Source organism: Saimiri boliviensis, chromosome 15 (assembly GCF_048565385.1).
Source record: "Saimiri boliviensis isolate mSaiBol1 chromosome 15, mSaiBol1.pri, whole genome shotgun sequence".
Lineage (NCBI taxonomy): Eukaryota > Metazoa > Chordata > Mammalia > Primates > Cebidae > Saimiri > Saimiri boliviensis.
Genome location: NC_133463.1, coordinates 3,053,171 through 3,078,077, shown reverse-complemented (window position 1 = coordinate 3,078,077; position 24,907 = coordinate 3,053,171). Strand labels below are relative to the sequence as shown.

Genomic DNA, 24,907 nt, shown 5'->3' with positions numbered 1-24,907 from the left:
GCGGTGAGCCGAGATCGCGCCATTGCACTCCAGCCTGGGTAACAAGAGCGAAACTCCGTCTCAAAAAAAAAAAAAAAAAAGAATATGGAGTTTTAATCATCTGTTGATACCTTTAGACTCTATCTAGGTTTTTTGTTTCTTGTTTTGTTTTGTTTTTTGTTTTTAAAGATGGGGTTTCACCATGTTGGCCAGGCTGATCTCAAACTCCTGACCTCAAGTGATCCGCCCACCTCAGCCTCCCAAAGTGCTGGGATTACAGGCATAAACCATCACGCCCAGCAAGTATTTTGTCTTGATCCTTAACTGCATTTATCTGTTTTGTTTTTGGTTTTTCTTTTCTTTTTTTTTTTTTTTGAGATGGAGTCTCACTCTGTCACCCAGGCTGGAGTGCAGTGGCATGATCTTGGCTCACTGCAACCTTTGCCTCGTGGGTTCAAGCAATTCTCCTGCCTCAGCCTCCTGAATAGTTGGGATTACAGGCATGTGCCACCACAAACAGCTAATTTTTGTATTTTTAGTAGAAACAGGGTTTCACCATGTTGGTCAGGCTGATCTCGAACTCTTGACCTCATGATCTACCTGCCTTGGCCTCCCAAAGTGCTGGGATTACAGACGTGAGCCACCGCACACAGCCCACAATGGCATTTACCTGTAAAATAACATCACTGGGTTTCCAGGAAATAAAAGCAACCAATGCATACGTAAGATACAGTGTGATACAAGGGCGGTATTAAAAACTTTTAAGACATCAGCTCTAGACTCAACATCCAGCTGAAAAAAATCCTGCAAAAGCCATTTCATAATCTGTATTTCCACTGCTCATCTCTAAAATGAACTTTGTCTACAGTCCAGGCAATAATGTATGTTGTATTAAACTGTTTTTTCTGTTTCTATTTAAGTACCTATTCAAGGCCACAGGGATTTATCTCCTAAGATTTGAAACTTCTGCTGAGTTCCAACTTACTGAAAATACCATCTGCTCTCATTCAAATCAGCTAAGACTTAATAAAAAAGAATAAAGCACTCCCAGCCAGGCATGGTGGCTCATGCCTATAATCCCAACACTTTGGGAGGCTAAGGTGGACAGATTACCTGAGGTCGGGAGTTCTGAGACCAGCCTGACCAATGTGGAGAAACCCCGTCTCTACTAAAAAAAAAAAAAAAAAAAAAAAAATGAGCAGGGCATGGTGGCACATGCCTGTAATCCCACCTACTTGGGAGGCTGAGGCAGGAGAATCGCTTGAACCCAGGAGGCGGAGTTTGCAGTGAGCCCAGATTATGCCATTGCACTCCAGCCTGGGCAGCAAGAACAAAACTGCACTCCCAAATCCAGTCCTTAAGTCCCATCTTACATATATCAAAGACTTATTTAAATCAGCTCTTTGAAAAAGAGAAATCTTTTGAAACAAACTTTCAAACACTGAATTATTTTTATTTATTTATTTTTTTTGACACGATCTCTTTTGTCACCCAGGCTGGAGTACAGTGACGCAATTTTGGCTCAATGCAACCTCTGCCTCCTGGGTTCAAGTGATTCTCCCACTTCAGCCTCCCAAGTAACTGGGACCACAGACAAGCACTACCATACCTGGCTAATTTTTTTTGTTTTTAGTAGAGACAGCGTTTCACCATGTTGGCTAGGCTGGTCTCCAACTCCTGACCCCAAGTGATCCTCCTGCCTTGGCCTCCCAAAGTGCTGGGATTACAGGCGTGAGCCACCACGCCGGGCCTGAACACGGAACGTTACTGATTATTCTACTTTGCATGCCTCATATCCCCATCTATAAAGTTTTATGTTAGGCCAGGCATGGTAGCTCACACCTGTAATCCCAGCACTTTGGAAGGCCGAGATGGGTGGATCACCTGAGTACAGGAGTTGGAGACCAGCCTGGCCAACATGGCAAAATCCCATCTCTACTAAAAATACAAAATTTAGCCAGGCATGGTGGTAGGCACCTGTAATCCCGGCTACTCAGGAGACTGAGTCAGAAGAATCGCTTGAATCCAGGAGGCAGAGGTTGCAGTGAGCCAAGATCGCACCACTGCACTCCAGCCTGGGTGACAGAGCAAGACTCGGTCTCAAAAAAAAAGCTTTATGTTAAACAGCTCCCAAAACAATGACTAAGTGGATGCTGGTTCCATATACAGGCAATCTTTGCTGTGCATGGTTACCACACGCATGAATTTCAGTTACCATGGTTTAAATAACAAGAGTCTTCCAACAATACAGTCCAAACTTCAGTTACCACAGTATATTAACCATAAGTAATCACATAGAGTAAAAACTTTGCTGCTGGCTCTTTAGTCCACAAGTCACTACGTAAATAATGGACAGGTATCTCAAGAATCAATCATACGGCTTGTTGCAAAGGCAGCTGATGACAGGTTATTACTCATCTGTTATCAGTTCATAGACAATGTAACTGTGTTGCCTCCTTGTCTATTAGTAGCAGACCCATGCAACACTTTACAATTGATACTCAAAAAGGAAATTAATCAACTAAAATGAAAGTGCAGCAAAGTAACAAACTTAATGGTGAAGGATGTTCCCAGACAAAGCCAGACAGCAAAGACTTCAAATAAATAACTACTTCTTCAATGTGCAGATACCAACACATAACCAAAAAGTTCAAGAACATTCAGGGAAACACGGCATCACCAAACAAAGAACGCTGCCAGTGACTGACACTGAAGAGATGGAGATGTGGCTGTCCAGTGGCTCACGCCTGTAATCCTAGTACTTTGGGAGTCCAAGATGGGTGGATTACCTGAGGTCAGGAGTTCCAAGACCAGCCTGGTCAACGTGGCACAACCCCATCTCTAAAAAAAAATACAAAAATTAGCCGGGTGTGGTGGTGTGCACCTGTAATCCCGGCTACTGGGGAGGATGAGGCAGGAGAATCACTTGAACCCAGGGGCAGAGTTTGCAGTGAGCTGAAATCACGCCACTGCACTCCAGCCTGGGCAAAAGAGTGAGACTCCATCTCAAAAAAATAAAAAGGGAGAGAGATGAAGATGTATGAACCGCCTGCTAAAATATTCAAAAGAATTGTTTTAAAGGAGCTCAGTGAGATTCAACAAAATAGAGGAACAGGCCGGGCATGGTGGCTCATGCCTGTAATCCCAGCACTTTGGGAAGCCAAGGCAGGTGGATCACCTGAGGCTGGGAGTTCGAGACCAGCCTGACCAACATGGAAAAACGCTGTCTCTACTAAAAATACAAAAAATATGCTGGGTGTAGTGGCACATGCCTGTCATCCCAGCTACTCGGGAGGCTGAGGCAGGAGAATCACTTGAACCCAGGAGGCAGAGGTTGCGATGAGCCAAGATCGCACCATTGCACTCCAGCCTGGGCAACAAGAGCAAAACTCTCAAAAAAACAAAAAAGATAGAGGAACAATTCAACACAATAAACATAGTAACTGATCAGAAGGAGAAATTTAACAAGAGACTGAAATATTAATTTTTAACAATCAAACATATCCTGGAGCTGAAAAAATACAATAAACAAAATAAGTGTAATACAGAACACCAACAACAAAGTCAAACAGAAAAATCTACGGACTCAAAGACAGGTTATTTCAAAATACCACAGGCAGAAAAAAAAAAAAAAAAGAAGGTCAGGCACAGTGACTCACATCTGTAATCCCAGCACTTTGGGATGCCAAGGCAGGCAGATCATGAGGTCAGGAGATCAAGACCATCTTGGCTAACACGGTGAAAACCCCATTTCTACTAAAGATACAAAAAATGAGCCGGGCGTGGTGACACGCATCTGTAGTCCCAGCTACTTGGAAGACTGAGGCAGGAGAATCACTTTAACTGGGGACACAGAGGTTGCAATGAGCTGAGATCGTGCTACTGCACTCCAGCCTGGTGACGAGAGCTTGACCTCATCTTTTAAAAAAAAAAATGTGACCAGGAAAAAAACTGTCCTTCTGACAAAGCTGTCTGTCCCACGATAAAGCTATTCTTCAGAAACAAAGGATAAAGACTTTCTCAGACAAACAAAAGCAGGAGTCAATCATCAAAAGACCTGCCTTTCTAGAAGTGCTATGGGAAGCTTTTCAAGCTGAAAGAAAAGGATGCTAATGAGTACACAAAAACATCTGAAACTATAAAACTCAGCTGGGCACGGTAGCTCATGCCTGTGACCTACCATCACAGCACTTTGGAAGGCCGAGGCAGGAGGATCACAAGGTCAGGAGTTCAAGACCAGCCTGGTCAAGATGTGAAACCCTGTTTCTACTAAAAATACAAAAATTAGCCAGGCATGGTAGAGAGCACCTGTAACCCCAGCTACTCGGGAGGCTGAGGCAGAGAACTGCTTGAACCTGGGAGGCAGAGGTTGCAATGAGCCAAGATCACAGCACTGCATTCCAGCCTGAGCAACAGAGCAAGATTCTGTCTCAAAAAAAAAAAAAAAAAAAAAAAGTATAAAACTCACTGGAAAAAGTAAACACAAGCTCAAATTCAGTATACACTAATACTGTAATGGTGGTGTGTAAATTACACGTATCGTTAGTAGGAAGGTTAAAAGACAAAACTATTAAAGTAACTACAATAATTTATAAAGGAATATGCAATATAAAAAGATGCAGCCCAAGCGCAGCAGCTCACGCCTGTATAATCCCAGCACTTTGGGAGGCCAAGGTGGGTGGATTACCTGAGGTCAGGAGTTCCAGAAAGGCCTGGCCAACATGGTGAAAGCTCATCTCTACTAAAAATACAAAAATCAGTGGAGCGTGGTGGTGGCCATCTGTAATCCAGCTACTCAGGAGGCTGAGGCAGGAGAATCACTTGAACCCAGGAGGCGGAGGTTGCAGTGAGCCGAGATCACGCCATTGCACTCCAGCCTGGCTGACAAAAATGACACTGTCTCAGAAAAGAAAAAAAAGATGCAAGCTGTGACATCAAAAATTCAAAATGGGGCAGCAGGGTAAAAGTATAAAGGATTTTTAGGCAATCAAGGCTAAGTTCTTATTAGCTTAAAATAAACTTTTGTAACTGTAAGAGCTTTTCTGTAAGTCTCATGGTAATGACAAAGCAAAAGCCTGTAATAGATAAACAAAAAATAAAAATCAAGGAACAAACCAGCAAAGGGGACCATGCCTGAAACAGCAGTGCTTTGGGAGCCCAAGGTGGGAGAAGCACTTGAGGCTAGGAGTTCAAAGCTAGCCTGGACAATATAGCAAGGCTTTGTCTCTACAAAAATAAAAAATTAGCTGGGCATGGTGGCACATGCCTGAATTTCTAGCCACTCAAGAGGCTAAGGCAGGAGGACTGCTGCAGCCCAGGAGTTCAAGACCAGCTTGCACAACATGGCAAGACCCCGTATCTACAGGAAAAAAAAAAAATTAGCCCGGTTTGATGGCACGCACCTATGGTCCTAGCTACTCCAGAGTTTGAGGCGAGAAGACTGCTTGAGCCCAGGAGCTGGAGGTTAGAGTGAGCTATGATCATGTCAGAGCAACACCCTATCTCAAAAAAAAAAAAAAAAGGGCAAGGAATCAAAACATGCTAGAGAAAATCAATCGCCAAATAAGACTGTAAGAGAGGAAGAAAGGAGCTACAAAACAAACAGAAAACAGAACGGTGACATTAACGCCTTACCTATCAACAATGACTCTGAATGTAAATGAACTCAATTATCTCATCAAGACATAGAGTGGCTGAATGGCTTAAAAAAAAAAACAAAAACAAGACCCAACGATATGCTGCCAACAAAAGATTCACCTCACCTGTATGGACACACGTAGACTGAAAGTGAACGAATGGAAAAAGATACTCCATGCAAATGGAAATCGAAAGAGAACAAGGGCCTCTATCCCCAGCACTCTGAGGTGCCAAGGTATTTGAGCCCAGGAATTTGAAAACATCCTGAGCAACATGTTGAGGCCCCATCTCTAGATAAAATATAAAAAATTAGCAAGGCATGGTGGCATGCGCCTGTGGTCAACCACACAGGAGGCTGAGGTGGGAAAATCACTAATCTCAAGAGTTTAAGGCTAGAGTAAGCCACATTCATGCCACTGCACTCTAGCCTAGACAGGGAGACCCTGTCTCAAAGAAAAAAAGAAAGAGAGAGAGAGCAAGAACCGCTTCACTGGTATCAGGTAAAATCCTTTTTGTTTTTGTTATTTTCAGACAGTCTCATTCACTCTGTTGCCCAGGCTGGAGTACCGTGGCAGGATCATGGCTCACTGTAACCTCCACCTCCTGAGTTCAAGCAATTGTCCTGCCTCAGCCTCCCAAGTAAGTGGAATTATAGGTGCGTGGCACCATGCCTGGATAATTTTTGTAGTTTTTTTTTTTTTTTTTTTTTTTTTGTTTTGTTTTTTTGTTTTTTTTTTTGAGACAGAGTTTCGCTCTTGTTACCCAGGCTGGAGTGCAATGGCGCGATCTCGGCTCACCGCAACCTCCGCCTCCTGGGCTCAGGCAATTCTCCTGCCTCAGCCTCCTGAGTAGCTGGGATTACAGGCACGAGCCACCATGCCCAGCTAATTTTTTGTATTTTTAGTAGAGACGGCGTTTCACCATGTTGACCAGGATGGTCTCGATCTCTCGACCTCGTGATCCACCCGCCTCGGCCTCCCAAAGTGCTAGGATTACAGGCTTGAGCCACCACGCCCGGCAATTTTTGTAGTTTTAATACAGATGAGATTTCATCATGTTGGCCAGGTTGATCTTGAACTCCTGATCTCAAGTGATCCACCAGTCTCAGCCTCCCAAAGTGCTGAGATTACAGGCATAAGCCACTGCACTTGGCCCCCAATAAAATGGATTTTAAAATCAAAAAGTGTAAAAAGAGATGTTTCTCACTGTATACAGAAAAACTGTATAAAGAGATAAAGGTCATTATATAATAATAAAGGATTCAATTTAGTGAGAACAATTGTAAATATATATGCACCCAACATCAAAGCACCTAAATATATAAAGCCAATTTTTTCCCTTTTTTTTGAGACAGAGTCTTGCTCTGTCACCAGGCTGGAGTACAGTGGCACAATCTCAGCTCACTGCAACCTCCACCTCCTCGGTTCAAGCAATTCTTCCGCCTCAGCCTCCCGAGTAGCTGGGACCACAGGTGTATGCCACCATGCCCAGCTAATTTTTGTATTTTTTAGTAGAGACGGGGTTTCACCACGTTAGCCAGATGGTCTCGATCTCTTGACCTCGTGATCCGCCCGCCTAGGCCTTCCAAAGTGCTAGGATTACAGGCGTGAGCCACCGCGCCCGGCCTATAAAGCCAATAGTAGCAGAGCTGAAGATAGACTGTAACACAGTTAACAGTAGGAGACTTTCACGCCTCACATTTAGCAATGCACAGATCACGCAGACAGAAAATCAACACGGAAACATGAGACTTAAGCGACACTACAGAACAAATGGACCTAACAGACATCTACAGAACATTCCATCCAACAGTGCCATAATATACATTATTTTAAGCTGCATATGGAACATTCTCAAGGATAGATCATACGTCAAGCCACAAAATAAAGTCTTAACACATTTAAGAAGATGGAAATTGTAACATATCTTTTATGACCACAATGGTATAAACTAGAAATTATCAACAGGAGGATCTTCAGAAAATTCACAAAAACATGAAAATTAAACACATGCTCTTTAACAATTAATAGGTCAATGAATACACTAAAAGACAAATTAGGAAATTTCTTGAAACAAATGAAAATTGAAACATGGCATACATAACCTATGGGATACGGCAAAAGCAGTTTATAGCAGTAAACACTGACATCATATATCTTATACAAACAGGAACAATTTAACTTCTTCCTTTAGGCCACATGTGGTGGCTCATGCCTGTAATCCCAGCACTTTAGGAGGCCAAGGCGGGCGGATCACAAGGTCAGGAGTTCAAGACCAGCCTGGCCAATATGGTGAAACCCCGTCTGAAACGAATGAATCAATGAATGAATGGTTTTTTTTTTCTTTTTTTTAAATTTACCTCACTGGGGCTTGATGAATGTATGTTTAAAAAAAAAAAAAAAAAAAAAAAAAAAAAAACTTCTTTCTTTCCAGTTAAGATGCCTTGTATTTCTTTTTATTATTGCTCCATCTGTAACTTCCAGTATTATGTTCAACAGAAGTCGCAAGATTGGGCATCATGCAGCCAGGCACGGTGGCTCATGCCAGTAATCCTAGCATTTTGGGAGGCTGAGGCATGTGGATCACCTAAAGTCAGGAGTTCAAGACTGGCCTAGCCAACATAGCAAAGCCCTGTCTCTACTAAAAATACAGAACATGAGCCGGGTGTGGTGGCAGGCACCTGTAGTCCTAGCTACTCAGGAGGCTGAGGTGGTAGAATCACCTGAGCCTGGGAAGTTGAGGCTGCAGCAAGCCATGACTATGCCACTGCACTCCAGCCTCGGTGACAGGTTGAGACTGTCTCAGGAAAAAAAAAAAAAGGCAATCTATGAAACTACTAGAAAACAGGAAGAAAGGTCAATGGCAATGGTCTAGGTAATGATTTTTGGAGGATATGACCTGAAAAACACAGTAAACAAAAGTAAAAACAGACAATTTGGATTATATAAAACTAAAAAGCTCCTGCACAGAGAAGGAAACAATAAAGAGAGAACCTACAGAATGGTTCATTATACTTGCAAACTATACATCTGATAAGGGGTTAATATCCAAAATATATAAGGAACTCAATTCAATACCAAGAACATAACCCCAGGTAAAAATCGGTAAAAGATCTGAATAGACGTTTCTCAAAAGACATACAAATGGCCAAGAGGTATATGAAAAAAATTCCCAACATCATTAATCATTAAGGAAATGCAAAACAAAACCACATGAAATATTACCTCGCTCCCATTAAGATGGCTATGATCAAAAAGATGAAAGATGTGGCCGGGCATGGTGGCTCACACCTGTAATCCCAGCACTTTGAGAGTCCAACGCAGGTGGATCATCCGAAGTCAGGAATTTGAGATCAGCCTAGCTAGGCCAACATGGTAAACCCTGTCTCTATTAAAAATACAAAAATTAGCCAGGCATAGTGGCAGGTGCCTGTAATCCCAGCTACTCAGGAGACTGAGACAGGAGAATCGCTTGAACCCAGGGGGTGGAGGTTATAGTGAGCCAAGATCTCGCCACTGCATTCCAGCCTGGGCGACAGAGTGAGACTCTGTCTCAAAAAAAAAAAAAAAAAAGTAACAAATGTTGGTGAGAATGTGGAGATAAAAGAATCTTGGCTGGGTGTGGTGGCTCACGCCTGTAATCCAAGCACTTTGGAGGTCCAGGTGGGCGGATCACCTGAGGTCGAGAGTTCAAGACCAGCGTGACCAACCTGGTGAAACCCCATCTTTATTTAAAAAAATTAAAGGGGCCGGGCACAGTGGCTCAAGCTTGTAATCCCAGCACTTTGGGAGGCCGAGGCGGGTGGATCACGAGGTCAAGAGATCGAGACCATCCTGGTCAAAGTGGTGAAACCCCGTCTCTACTAAAAATACAAAAAAATTAGCTGGGCATGGTGGCTCATGCCTGTAATCCCAGCTACTCAGGAGGCTGAGGCAGGAGAATTGCCTGAACCCAGGAGGCGGAGGTTGCGGTGAGCCGAGATCGCGCCATTGCACTCCAGCCTGGGTAACAAGAGCAAAACTCTGTCTCAAAAAAAATAAAAAATAAAAAATAAATAAAATAAAAAAAGAATCTTGGCAAGGCACGGTGGCTCACATCTGTAATCCCAGCACTTTGGGAGGCCGAGGCGGGCAGATCATGAGGTTAGGAGATAGAGATCAGCCTGCCCAACATGATGAAACCCTGTCTCCACTAAAAATACAAAAAAATTAGCTGGGCATGGTGGCGCACACCTGTAATCCCAGCTACTCGGGAGGCTGAGGCAGGAGAATTGCTTGAACCCAGGAGGTGGAGATTGCAGAGATCGCGCTGCTGCACTCCAGCCTGGGCGACACTGTGAGACTCAGTTTCAAAAAAAAAAAAAAATCTAAGCACACTGTTGGTGGGAATGTGAATTACAACCACATGGAGAAAGAACAGTATGGAAGTTCCTCAAAAATTTAAAAATAGAACTACCATATGATCTAGCAATCCTGCTCCTAAATATATAGCCAAAGAAAATCAAATCAGCATGTGAAACAGAGATATGCACTCCCATTTTATTGCAGCACTACTCAAAATATCCAAGATATAGAATCAACCTAAGTATCCATCAACAGACGAATGGATGGGCCAGGCACGGTGGTTCATGCCTGTAATCCTAGCATTTGGGAGGCCAAGGCAGGTGGATTGCTTGAGGTCAGGAGTTTGAGACCAACCTGGTCAACATGGTGAAACCTCGTCTCTACTAAAATACAAAAATTAGCTGGGTGTGGTGGCAGGTGCCTGCAATCCCAGCTACTAGGGAGGATAAGGCAGGAGGACTGCTTCAACCCAGAAGGCAGAGGTTGAAGTGAGCTGAGAACACATCACTGCATCGCAGCCTTGGCAACAGAGTAAGACTTCATCTCAAAACAAACAAACAAACAAACAAAAAACAGACAAATGGATAAAGAACCTGTGGTATAAATATACAATAGGATACTAGTTCAATTGAAAAAAAGGAAGAAATCCTTTCATTTGCAACAACATGGACGAACCTGGAGGACGTTACGCTAAGCGAAATAAGCCACGCACAGAAAGACAAATACATATTATTTCACTCATACGTGGAGTCGAAGTTGATCTCACAGAAGTAGACAGGAGAATGGCAGCTATCAGAGGCTAGGATGCTTGTGGTTATGGTGGCAGGAGGGCGGGGAGTATTGAGAAGATGTTAGACAAAGGATACATAATCACAGTCGGAAAAACAAGTTCTAGAGAACTACTGTATAGCATGGTGACTGGACCACGACATACTGTATAATTGAAAAATACTGAGTGGATATTAAGTATTCTCACCACAAAAATGATAACGACGTGAGGTAATATATTTGCTAATTAGCTAGATTTAAGCATTCCACAACGTACATATAGTGTACTTCAAAATATTAGTGGCCAGGCGTGGTGGCTCACAACACTGTAATCCCGGCACTTTGGGAAGCCGAGGAGACCACAATTATCAGGAGTTTGAGACCAGCCTGGCCAACAGAGTGAAACTCCGTCTTTACTAAAAAAATATATAAAATTAGTCATGCAGCCGGGTGTGGTGGCTCAAGCCTGTAATCCCAGCACTTTGGGAGGCCGAGGCGGGTGGATCACGAGGTCGATAGATCGAGACCATCCTGGTCAACATGGTGAAACCCCATCTCTACTAAAGATACAAAAAATTAGCTGGGTGTGGTGGCACGTGCCTGTAATCCCAGCTACTCAGGAGGCTGAGGCAGGAGAATTGCCTGAACCCAGGAGACGGAGGTTGCGGTGAGCCGAGATCGCACCATTGCACTCCAGCCTGGGTAACAAGAGCGAAACTCCATCTCAAAAAAAAAAAAAAAAAAAAAAAAAAATTAGTCATGCAGACCAGGCACAGTGGCTCACGTCTGCAATCCCAGCACTTTGGGAGGGTGAGGTGGGGAGATCACTGCAGGTCAGGAGTTCAAGACCAGCCTGACCAACATGGAGAAACCCCATCTCCACTACAAATACAAAATTAGCCAGGTGCGGTGGTGGGCACCCGTAATCCCAGCTATCAGGAGGCTGAGGCAGGAGAATCACTTGAACTCAGGACGCCAAGGTTGCAGTGAGCCGAGAACACGCCACTGCACTCCAGTCTGGGCAAAAAGAGCAAGAGCAAAACTCCATCTTAAAAAAAAAATTAGCCAGGCACGGTGGTGTATGCCTGTAGTCTCAGCTACTCAGGAGGCTGACAGAGGAGAACAGCTTGAACCCAGGAGGTAGAGTTGGTGGTGAGCCAAAATCATGCCACTACACTCCAGCCTGGGCAATAGAGCGAGATACTGTCTCAAATAAATAAATAAATAAATAAGAGTCGGTCGCGGTGGCTCAAGCTTGTAATCCTAGCAATTTGGGAGGCTAAGGTGGGTGGATCACCTGAGGTCAGGAGTTCAAGACCAACCTCGCCATCATGGTGAAACCCCATCTTAAAAAAAAAAAGAAAGAAGACGTTAAAGATAAATAAATACATTAGAAAGCACTGTTCAAATTATTTTTTAATTTTTTGACAGTGTCTTGCTCTGTTGCCCAGGCAAGAGTGCAGTGGCACGATCACAGCTCACTGCAGCCTCAACCTCTCTAGCTCAAGCAATACTCCACCACAGCCTCCTGAATAGCTGGGACTGGAGATGAACATCACCACACCTGGCTACTTTTTCTACATATGGGATTTTGTTATATTGCCCAGGCTAGTCTTGAACTCCTAGGTGCAAGTAATCCACCCACCTCAACCTCCCAAAGTGCTGGGACAGCAGGTGGAAAGGTGGAGGCCACTGAACCCAGCCTCAAGCTACTCTTGACAAGCCTTTTTTATTTTTTCCTTTTGAGACAGAATCCCACTCTCTCGCCTAGGCTGGAGTGCAGTGGTGCAATCTCAGCTCACTGTAACCTCTGCCTGCTAGGTTCAAGTGATTCTCCTGCCTCAGCCTCCTGAGTAGCTGGGATTACAGGTACGCACCACCATGCCAGGCTTATTTTTGTACTTTTAGTAGAGATGGGGTTTCACCATGTTGGTCAGGCTGTTCTCGAACTCCTGACCTCATGATCCGCCCGCCTTGGCCTCCCAAAGTGCTGACATTACAGGCATGAGGCACTACGCCCAGCCGACAAGCTTTTTTAATTCTTAATATCTGATACTTTAAATTATAACACACTAAATATTACTATTTTCATTTTCCTGCACATTTTTTTTTTTAAAGATGGGGTTTCACCATGATGGCCAGGCTGGCCTTGAACTCCTGACCTCAGGTGATCCACCCACCTCAGCTTCCTAAAGTGCTAGGATTTCAGGCATGAGCCACCACGCCTGGCCTCCTGCACATTTGTAAACAACAGGGAGAGTTCTTAACGTTTTGACATTTTCAAAGGTTTCAGAATAACTGTATTTTCCCAATTATTAAGATTGCTTTGAGCAGTTTTTACATGGCAATTTTTACCTTTACAAACTGCTGTTGAAAGCAAGGAATGCCTGTACAGTGACGTTGTGTCATACTACTAAAAGTGTTTTATGTTTATCAAGACCACCCAGGCTCCCAAATGACCTAGAAAAATCAACCAGGGCTGAATGTGGTGGCTCCCGCCTATAATCCCAGCACTTTGAGAGGCCAAGGTGGGTGGATCACAAGGTCAGGAAATCGAGATCATCATGGACATAGTGAAACCTCATCTCTACTAAAAACACAAAAATTAGCCAGGCATGGTGGCATGCACCTGTAGTCCCAGCTATCTGGGAGGCTGAGGCAGGAGAATCGCTTGAACACAGGAGGCAGAGGTTGCAGTGAGCCGAGATCGCACCACTGCACTCCAGCCTGGGGACAGAGTGAGACTCTCTCTCCCCCCCCAAAAAAAGGAGAGAGAAAAGAAAAAAGAAAAAGAAAAATCAACCAAGCCAGTTATGGAAGCCTCATGAAGGAAGCAGACTAGACTACCATAGTTCAGCTCTTCTACTGCTTAGTTCCTGGGCTCTAGGTTATGATTTAAACTATGCAGTTCTCTTCTATTACTACACCCAAGTTCTGTCCTTATCCAATTATCTTCATCTAAAGAAGAGAAAAACAAGATCATGTTGTCCAATCTTTTCACAGACGGGATGGGAAAAGCAACGTTTAATGACTAAGTGACATGCCCATGGTGGCACAGTAGTCTGTCAGGGGCTGCAGGGAACTCAGAACACTGCTAAACAAGTTCTTCTTCCAGTATACACAACGCTGCCGACTTCCGAGTAAGGCAATTAGTAGGTTTTCCTTTGGTTTGTGTTTCTGCCCACATAGCACACACAAAACTATTTTTTAACCCATTTTTTTCTGAGTCTCTCACTACCCAAAGACATTTTCCAAGCATCTGCAGTCAAAGAGACGAGAACTTCATTGTATCACTATCATCTAAGTGATAATTTTTTTTTTTTTTTTTTGAGATGGAGTCTCACTCTGTCGCCAGGCTGGAATGCAGTGGCGCGATCTTGGCTCACTGCAACCTCTACCTCCTGGGTTCAAGCAATTCTCCTGCCTCAGTCTCCTGAGTATCTGGGATTACAGGCACACGCCACCATGTCCAGCTAATTTTTGTATTTTTAGTAGAGATAGGGTTTCACCATGTTAGTCAGGCTGGTCTCAAACTCCTGACCTTGCAATCCACCTGCCTCAGCCTCCTAAAGTGCTGGGATTATAAACATGAGTCACTGGGCCCGGCCTAAGTGATTAATGTAAAACATTTAATGTTACAACATAATGTGGTACCCTGGATGAGGTCCTGGGACAGCAAAAGGACATTAGGGAAAAACTAAGAAAATCTGAACTTTAGTTAATAAAGTGTCAATATTGCTTCCTTCTGACAAATGTACCGTACTAATATAAAAATTAATAGAGAAAACTGAGTGTGAGGTATATGGAAACTTTCTATAATATTTCACAACTTTTCTGCAAAACTAAAACTACTGCTGGGCGCAGTGGCTCATACGTGTAATCCCAACACTTTGGGACACCAAGGCAGGTGGATCACTTGAGGTCAGGAGTTCAAGACCACCCTGGCCAAAATGGTGAAACCCTGTCTCTACTAAAAAATGCCAAAGTTAGGGCCGGGCACGGTGGCTCACGCCTGTAATCCAAGCACTTTGGAGGCCAACGTGGGTGGATCACCTGAGGTCGGACATTCAAGACCATCCTGACTAATATGGTGAAACCCCGTCCTTAAAAAATAAAAGGGCTGGGCGCAGTGGCTCATGCCTGTAATCCCAGCACTTTGGGAGGCCAAGGCGGGTAGATCACGAGGTCAAGAGATCGAGACCATCCTGGTCAACATGGTGAAACCCTGTCTCTACTAAAAATACAAAACATTAGCTGGGCATGGTGGCGCGTGCCTGTAATTCCAGCTACTCAGGAGGCTGAGGCAGGAGAATTGCCTGAACCCAAGAGGCGGAGGTTGCGGTGAGCCGAGATCGCGCCATTGCACTCCAGCCTCGGTAATAAGAGCAAAACTCCATCTCAAAAAAAAAAAAAGGCCAGGCGTGGTTGCTCACACCTGTAATCCCAGCACTTTGGGAGGCTCAGAAGAGTGGATCACCTGAGGTCAGGAGTTCGAGACCAGCCTGACCAACATAGTGAAACCCTGCCTTTAAATTTATTTTTGAAAAAAAAAGAAAGAAAGAAAGAAATGCCAAAGTATCTGGGTGTGTTGGTGAACACCTGTAATCTCAGCTATTCAGGAGGCTGAGGCAGGAGAACTGCCGGAATACAGGAGGTGGATGTTGCAGTGAGCCAAGATCACGCCACTGCCCTTCAGCCCAGGCCAACAGCAGCAAGACTCAGTCTCCAAAAAAAACTAAAACAGTTTTTTTTTTTTTTTTTTTTGAGACGGAGTTTCGCTCTCGTTACCCAGGCTGGAGTGCAATGGCGCGATCTCGGCTCACCGCAACCTCCGCCTCCTGGGCTCAGGCAATTCTCCTGCCTCAGCCTCCTAAGTAGCTGGGATTACAGGCACGCACCACCATGCCCAGCTAACTTTTTGTATTTTTAGTAGAGACGGGGTTTCACCTTGTTGACCAGGATGGTCTCGATCTCTCGACCTCGTGATCCACCCACCTCGGCCTCCCAAAGTGCTGGGATTACAGGCTTGAGCCACCGCGCCCGGCCAAACTAAAACAGTTTTATCATGATTTTTTTCTAACTATTGTACATACTTTTTTTTTTTTTTTTTTTTTTTTTTTGAGATGGAGTTTCGCCCTTGTTACCCAGGCTGGAGTGCAATGGCGCGATCTCGGCTCACCGCAACCTCCGCCTCCTGGGTTCAGGCAATTCTCCTGCCTCAGCCTCCTGAGTAGCTAGGATTACAGGCACGTGCCACCATGCCCAGCTAATTTTTTGCACTTTTAGTAGAGACGGGGTTTCACCATGTTGACCAGGATGGTCTCGATCTCTCGACCTCGTGATCCACCCGCCTCGGCCTCCCAAAGTGCTGGGATTACAGGCTTGAGCCACCGTGCCCGGCCTGTACATACTTTTATACCTAAACTAATTATTATTAATGGTGAAATCTAATAAAGTTTTGAAGCATGAGTACTAAACAACATTAAATTTCTATTCCCGAGGGCAGCTTCTTAAGCTTTGTCCTATGAAATTATCTTGAATCCCACGGGTGACTTTGTCTCTTGGAAAGGTGGAACCTAGATGAGAGCTACTTTCCCCTTTCATCCATGAGAAGGGTCTAAGAGCCTGAAAAAATTATGCTAGGAAAGGAAGTGTGAAAGTGTGAAACTAAGTTTCAGGTTCTGAGAATATTCCAAATTCAGGGTTCCTCATAATGGAGAGACCATCAGACTGAGGGCAAAAGACCTGGATTCTAATCTTGCCTGTACTAATAACCACCTATATATAGTCTTTTATTTGTGTAAGCCTCGGTTTTCTCATCTACAAAATAAGAATACCAGATAGCATGGGCAAAAATCTTTCTGCTTAAGTCTCAGTTCGGCCAGGCACAGTGGCTCAAGCCTGTAATCCCAGTACCTTGGGAGGCAGAGGCAGGATGATCACCTGAGTCCAGTCTAGACTAGGTAATCTATGAAGACCCTGTTCCTACAAACAATTTAAAAGATTATCGGCTGGGCATGGTGGCTCACACCTGTAATCCAAGCACTTTGGAGGCCAAGGCAGGCGGATCACCTGAGGTCGGGAGTTCAAGACCAGCCTGACCAACATGGTGAAACCCCATCTTAAAAAAAGGAAAAGAAAAAGATTATCAGGCTGGGCACAGTGGCTCACACCTATAATCCCAGCACTTTGGGAGACCAAGGCCGGTGGATCACTTTAGGTCAGGAGTTCCAAGACCAGCCTGACCAACATGGCAAAACCCCGTCTCTACTAAAAAAACAAAAATTAGCTGGGCGTGGTGGCAAGCGCCTGTAATCCCAGCTACTTGGGAGACTGAGGCAGGAGAATAGCTTCAATCTGGAAGGTGGAGGTTGCGGTGAGCCGAGATCACACCACTGCCCTCTAGCCTGGGTGACAAGAGTGAGACTCTGTCTCAAAAAAAAAAAAAATTAGCCAGGTATGGCAATGCATGCCTGTGTTCCCAGCTTCTTGGGAGGCTGAGGTAGAAGGATCACCCAAGTCCAGCAGGTAGAGGCTGCAGTGAGCCATGATCACATGCCACTGCATTCCAGCCCGGGCAACAGAGCAAGACTGTCTCAAAAAAAAAAAAAACAAAAAAAAAACAAAAAAAACTGGGTGTGGTGGCTCACACCTGCAATCTCAGCACTTTGGGAGGCCGAGGCAGGCAGATCACCAGGTCAGAAGTTTGAGACCATCCTGGCCAATATGGTGAAACCCTGTCTCTACTAAAAATACAATAATTGGCCAGGCATGGTGATGCGCCTATAGTCCCAGCTACTCAGGAGGCTGAGGCAGGAGAATCGCTTGAACCCAGGAAGCAGAAGTTGAGTGAGCTGAGATCACGCCACTGCACTCCAGCCTGGGCAACAGAGTAAGACTCCATCTCAAAAAAAAAAAAAAAAAAGAATCAGTCTAATTCGAATTTTTTTCCTCCCAAAATTCTCTTCCAGTAAAAGGAAGGGTTAAAGGGATTAAAGTATATGATGTACACTAAACTAAAGATCAAAACATATTTGTCAGGGTTTTTCTTTTTGGTCTCTTAACTGTTATCAAGATACTTTGGCTTAAAAAAAAAACACAGGCCAGACAAGGTGGCTCACGCCTACAATCCCAGCACTTTGGGAGGCCGAGACTGGTGGATCACGAGTTCAAGAGACAGAGACCATCCTGGTCAACATGGTGAAACCCCATCTCTACTAAATATACAAAAATTAGCTGGGCATGGTGGCATGCACCTGTAGTCCCAGCTACTCGGGAGGCTGAGGCAGAAGAATTGCTTGAACCCAGGAGGCAGAGGTTGCCGTGAGCTGAGATAGTGCCACTGCAATCCAGCCTGGGTAACAACAGCGAAACTCCATCTCAAAACAACAACACAAAACACGTGCATTAGGCCAGGCCCGGTGGCTCATGTGTACAAACCCAGCACTTTTGGAGGCCAGGGCCGGTGGATCACCTGAGGTTAGGAGTTCAAGAACTACCTGACCAACACGGTGAAACCCCGTCTCTACTAAAAATTCAAAAATTAGCCAGACATGGTAGCGCATGTCTGTAATCCCACCTACTGAGGAGGCTGAGGCAGGAGAATGCTTGAACCCAAGAGGCAGAGGTTGCAATAAGCCAAGATCATGGCACTTCATCATTCCATCCTGGGCAAAGAAGCGAGACTCCATCTCGGGGAAAAAAAAAAAAATCGAATTGGTAGATGGGAGCGGTGGTTCACCCCTGTAATCCCAGCACTTTGGGAGGTTGAGGCAAGTGGATCACCTGAAGTGAGGAGTTGCAGACCTGCCTGGCCAACATGGTAAAACCCTGTCTACTAAAAATACAAAAAAATAGCCAGGTATGGGGGCAGGTGCCTGTAATCCCAGCTACTCAGGAGGCTGAGGCAGAAGAATCGCTTGAAACGAGGAGGTGGAGGTTACAGAAAAGAGAAAAAAATAAAAGATTTAAAAAAAACAAAAACAAAAAAACCCCTCAGTGGTAAAGGTTCTTCTGCGCTCATCTCCCACCCAGTTTGACTATATTATCAATTATCTAAAGTACAGAAATGGATAAATAGAATACAAAGCTGAACAGGGCAGGATTTTAGCAATAGTTTCAAATCAAATTTCAGTGGTTTAAGAAAATTTCAGGGCCGGGTGTGGTGGCTCATGCCTGTAATCCTAGCACTTTGGGAGGCCTAGGTGGGTAGATCAACTGAGGTCAGGAGTTGAAGACCAGTCTGGCCATCATGGTGAAACCCCATCTCTTAAAAAGGGAAAAAAAAAAAAAAAAAGAAAGAAAATTTCATTAACTCTCTAAAATATATTATCTCCTTAACTGCCCCAAGGTTTCAACTTTCCTAAGTCTAAAAAGGAAGTAAAACTGTAACAGAATGCTGAAATAATAATTAGAAAATACTGGCCAACTATGGTGGCTCACACCTGTAACCTGAGCACTTTGGGAGGCTGAGGCTGGAGGATCTCTGAGCCAGGAATTTGAGACCAACTTCAAATTCGAAGTAGGAAGCATTGTCATTCAACATAGTGAGACCTCATCTCTATTTTTACAGAGAAAAAGAAAATACAGACTCCCTATCTACATCATGCTAATAATTTATCAGTAATCTTTATAATTTATATTCAACTTTCAAAACTAAAAGTCGTTAACAAAAAGTATTTGTCATTAACAACATCTAACCTTTGGTCTTTTCAAAATATTAACATTCACTCATATGTTTAGTGTTATGAAAAAATTGTGTTTAAATAAATAATGCAATCCACAAAATGAAACTGAAAAATATTACATTACAATGCATTATTTTAGCCAGGCTCGGTGGCTCAAGCCTGCAATCCTAGCACTTCGAGAGGCCGAGGTGGGCGGATCACGAGGTTAAGAGATCGAGACCATCCTGGCCAACATAGTGAAACCCAGTCTCTACAATACAAAAATACAAAAATTAGCTGGGTGTGGTGGTGCGCACCTGTAGTCCCAGCTACTCCAGAGGCTGAGGCAGGAGAATTGCCTGAAACCGGAAGGCGGAGGTTGCAGTGAGCCGAGATCGCACCACTGCACTCCAGCCCAGCACCTGGCGACAGAGCAAGACTCTGTCTCAAATAAAAAATTAAAAAATAGCCGGGCGCGGTGGCTCAAGCCTGTAATCCCAGCACTTTCGGAGGCCGAGGCGGGTGGATCACGAGGTCGAAAGATCGAGACCATCCTGGTCAACATGGTGAAACCCCGTCTCTACTAAAAGTAAAAAAAAATTAGCTGGGCATGGTGGCACGTGCCTGTAATCCGAGCTACTCAGGAGGCTGAGGCAGGAGAATTGCCTGAACCCAGGTAGCGGAGGTTGCGGTGAGCCGAGATCGCGCCATTGCACTCCAGCCTGGGTAACAAGGGCGAAACACCGTCTCAAAAAAAAAAAAAAAAAAAAAAATTAAAAAATAAGAAAGCGGCCGGGCACGGTGGCTCAAGCCTGTAATCCCAGCACTTTGGGAGGCTGAGGTGAGTGGATCACGAGGTCAAGAGATCGAGACCATCCTGGTCAACATGGTGAAACCCTGTCTCTACTAAAAAATACAAAAAATTAGCTGGGCATGGTGGCGCGTGCCTGTAATCCCAGCTACTCAGGAGGCTGAGGCAGGAGAACTGCCTGAACCGAGGAGGCGGAGGTTGCGGTGAGCCGAGATCGCGCCATTGCACTCCAGCCTGGGTAACAAGAGCAAAACTCCATCTCAAAAAATAAAATAAAATAAAAAAGCAATATTTTATTACTAAATTTTCAAAAATCTCTAAGAGGTCCTAAGCACAATTAAAAAGATATGACCCCATTAACTAGCATACAGATTTCAAACAGCAAGCACAGTAAAGTCACAACACTAAAATTTTTTTTTTTTTTTTTTTTGGACAGAGTTTCACTCTTGTTGCCCAGGCTGGAGTGCAATGGTGCGATCTCGGCTCACTCAACTTCCGCCTCCCGGGTTCAAGCAATTCTCCTGCCTCAGCCTCCGAAGTAGCTAGGATTAAAGGCATGCATCACCATTCCCAGGTAATTTTGTATTTTTAGTAGAGACGGGATTTCTCCATGTTGATCAGGCTGGTCTCGAACTCCTGACCTCAAATGATCCGCCCGCCTCGCCCTCCCAAAGTGCTGGGATTACAGACTTAAGCGACCTCGGGAGGCTGAGGCAGGAGAATCGCTTGAACCCGGGAGATGGAGGTTGTGGTGAGCTGAGCTCACGCCATTGCACTCCAGCCCAGGCAACAAGAGCGAAACTCCGCCACACACACACAAAAAAGAAAAACATGCAGAATGTATTCTGAGGTATTACTCTAAAGTAGCGATTACAACATACATTCGAAGCCTTCCATTTCAGTAAATACAGATTTGAAAATTCATTTTATTATGCAATGATGGCATGAACTATTAAATTACACTGCTCTATAATCTAGTTTCAATAAGTCTAGAAAAAGGCAGATCATATGTGTTAACATTTTTAAATGTGTAGTGAAACTTAACATTTTTAACATTTTCGAAACGGTCTAAAACCTCAACGTTAATACTTAATTATGTGCTCACAGGAAACCAAAGATTGTATTCAGCAGGAAAGAGGAGTTGAACAGCTTATCTAAGAAACCACTTGTTCTTCAATTAGCTTTCATCTTGCTCTGTGCTTTTATTTTGTTTGCACTGCAGTTTTTCACTTAAATTAAAAAAATACGTATTCAGTCCGGTAAGAATGATCCTCTATCCCTCCCTCATTTTAAGGAGCAACCGATCTCTACTCCCACACCCGTGTCAAGTAGAGTCCAGGGGAATGGGACCCCCACCAGGATCCAGGACAGCTCTTGGCCTGACCCCTCTCCGGCGTCGGAGGTTAACACCCGCCCACGTTGGGCCTCCCGGCCTCCCTCCCGCACAGCCTTCAGCCCACACCTAGGACCGGCACCCGACGGACCCTACGGGTGCATCCGCGCGGGAGACACCCCGCCCCCAGCCTGCTGGCGCGCGGCCGACGCGCGAGCACGACCCGCCACCCCGACGGCCGCCGGGGCCCTCGGCGCCGGCCCCACCCGGTCCCAGGCTTCGCTCCGCGGAGAGCGCAGCATTCGAGACAGCGCTCTCCAGCTTCTCCCACAAGGTCAGAGCTCGGCCGCCAGCAGCAGGCGCAGAGGCAGAGCCGGGTCGGAGCGGAAAAGCAGGCAGCCCGGCCCGGGAACAGACCTGTGGAGACCGCCATCTTCTCCTGCAGCCCGACGCAGCCGCCCGCACGCACGCACGAGCCGTCGTGCGTCACTTCCGGGAGCGCGCCGCCCTGCGTTCGTCACGCCGGACTCCGCCCCCGGCCGGCGCGGGGCTGCCCGAGCCGTGACAGCGCGCACGTGGGCCGAGGTGCCGCGGGCCTTGCTGGCGGTGTCCGCAATTCCTTGTGAATCGGCTCCGAAAACGAAACACTAAAGAATAAGTTCATGAGGGCCAGGCGCGGTGGCTCACGCCCTTTGCACTTTGGGAGTCCGAGGCGGGCGGTTCACAGTTCGAAACCAGCCTGGCCAACATGGCGAAACCCTCTCTGCTAAAAAATACAAAAATCAGCCGGACGTGGTGGCGCGCTCCGATAATCTAAGCTACTTGGTAGGCTGAGGCACGAGAAATCGCTTGAACCTGGGAGGCGAAGTTTGCAGTGAGCTGAGATCTTGCCACTGGACTCCAGCCTGGGCGACACAGCGAGACGCCGTCTCAAAAAATAAAAATAAGGCCGGGAGCGGTGGCTCAAGCCTGTAATCCCAGCACTTTGGGAGGCTGAGGCGGGTGGATCACGAGGTCAAGAGATCGAGACCATGCTGATCATCATGGTGATACCCCGTCTCTACTAAAAATACAAAAAATTAGCTGGGCATGGTGGCACGTGCCTGTAATCCCAGCTACTCAGGAGGCTGAGGCAGGAGAATTGCCTGAACCCAGGAGGCGGAGGTTGCGGTGAGTCGAGATCGCGCCATTGCACTCCAGCCTGGGTAACAAGAGCGAAACTCCGTCTCAAAAAAAATAAAATAAATAAAAAATATAAAAATAAAATAAGTGAGCATTGACGCATTTGCATTGATAAATGATTCAAAAGAGTTGGACAGAGTTAAGGAGCAAGGGAGACTGAGATGGGAGGATCGCTTGAGCCCAAGAGGTGCGGCTGTAGTGAGCAGGGATCACTTGCACTCCAGTCTGGGTGACAGAGGGAGACTGTCTCAAAAAAAAAAAAGGCCGGGCGCGGTGGCTCAAGCCTGTAATCCCAGCACTTTGGGAGGCCGAGGCGGGTGGATCACGAGGTCGAGAGATCGAGACCATCCTGGTCAACATGGTGAAACCCCGTCTCTACTAAAAATACAAAAAATTAGCTGGGCATGGTGGCGCGTGCCTGTAATCCCAGCTACTCAGGAGGCTGAGGCAGGAGAATTGCTTGAACCCAGGAGGCGGAGGTTGCGGTGAGCCGAGATCGCACCATTGCACTCCAGCCTGGGTAACAAGAGCGAAACTCCGTCTCAAAAAAAAAAAAAAAAAAAGAACGAAAGAAAAGTAATACAGGCTGAGCACCGCAGCTCACTACTTCTACTACTACTAATTTCTTCTTCTTTCTTCTTTTTTTGAGACAGTCTTTGCCACCCAGGCTGAAGTGCAGTGGCAATCTTGGCTCACTGCAATGTCTGCCTCCTGCGTTCAAGCGATTCTCCTGCCTCAGCCTCCCGAGTAGCTGAGACTACAGGCATGCGCCACCATGCAAGGTTAAGTTTTGTATATATTTGTTTTTGTTTTTGTTTTTTGAGACGGAGTTTCGCTCTTGTTACCCAGGCTGGAGTGCAATGACGCGATCTCGGCTCACCGCAACCTCCGCCTCCCGGGTTCAGGCAATTCTCCTGCCTCAGCCTCCTGAGTAGCTGGGATTACAGGCACTCGCCACCATGCCCAGCTAATTTTTTGTATTTTTTAGTAGAGACAGGGTTTCACCATGTTGACCAGGATGGTCTCGATCTCTTGACCTCGTGATCCACCCGCCTCGGCCTCCCAAAGTGCTGGGATTACAGGCTTGAGCCGCCGCGCCCGGCCGAGATGGAGTTGGTTTTATGTATGCCGGATGCTGAAGGAGAATGGTACATGGATTCTCCGATTAAATAAAGCAAGCCGTTCTAATTAGCAAGACTAGATATCTTCCAGAGTCAATGTCTCAGGGAAAATTTCAAATGGAATGACATATTGTAGTCTAAAAATTCCAGAGAATTAAGCTGAAATTATATCATCTTAGTATGAATAATCCACACTGTCCTGACTTTTCACAGTAACAACTAAGATTTTTCAGCATTTGTTGAGTTCCATCCACTGTTCAAAGCATTCCACGTTTTGGGTAAATGGTGAGTGGGATTTGAACCTGGGCAGTTTTGCTCCTGCACTCAGTATTTATAGTGTAAACCAGCTTCTACAGATAGGGAAGATGCTCTTTCACCCAAAGCAGTGCTCTCAATCTTTTCCGACAGCACTGATGTCAGGCATACCTGATGTGTAGGTTGGGTTCCATGAAACCACAAGGCATACCCTCCGGAAGGAATATTCACCAGAATTTAAGGGGCATAACTGTTGTTCCTCTTATTCCTCCACTCCTCAGACTGTTACTTCACTGTTTTCAAAAGTGCCTTCTGACAACTTTTACACCTTCACCCTCCTTTTTTTTTTTTTTTTTGAGACAGTCTCACTGTCTCGCAGGCTAGAGTTTAGTGGCATGATCTCTGCTTACTGCAACCTTTGCCTCCCGGGTTCAAGCGATTCTCCTGCCTCCCCCTCCCAAGTAACTGGGATTACAGGCGCCTGCCACTGAGATCGGGTCATTTTTTTTTTTTTTTTTTTATACTTTAAGTTCTGGGATACATGTGCAGATCATGCAGGTTACACAGATATACATGTGCCATGGTGGTGTGCTACATCCACCCCCCACCGTCATCTACATTAGGTGTTTCTCCTAATGTTATCTCTCCCCAACATCCCCACACTCTGCTATCCCCCCCAGCTCCCCCACTCCCTGACAGGCCTGTGTGTGATGTTCCCCTCCCTGTGTCCATGTGTTCTCATTGTTCAACATCCATTTGTGAGAACATGCGGTGTTTGGTTTTCTGTTGTCAGTTTGCTGAGAATGATGGTT

At 45.4% G+C, this 24,907-nt stretch overlaps 1 protein-coding gene across 2 annotated transcripts in view; it reads right to left on the bottom strand.

Moving 5' to 3' along the window:
• UBE2V2 (ubiquitin conjugating enzyme E2 V2) overlaps nucleotides 1–22,012 on the bottom strand; it is a 60,590-nt gene extending 38,578 nt beyond the window's left edge. The window contains exon 1 of one of the 2 annotated variants that reach the window (XM_039464475.2): nucleotides 21,955–22,012. In XM_039464475.2, coding sequence (XP_039320409.1) covers nucleotides 21,955–21,970 — 16 coding nt within the window. In that variant the 5' untranslated portion in view covers nucleotides 21,971–22,012. Of the gene's footprint in view, nucleotides 1–4,666; nucleotides 4,857–21,954 lie in introns of those variants that run through there. The other variant, XM_074386642.1, reaches the window with a different exon arrangement.
• Between the last annotated feature and the right edge of the window lie 2,895 nt (nucleotides 22,013–24,907).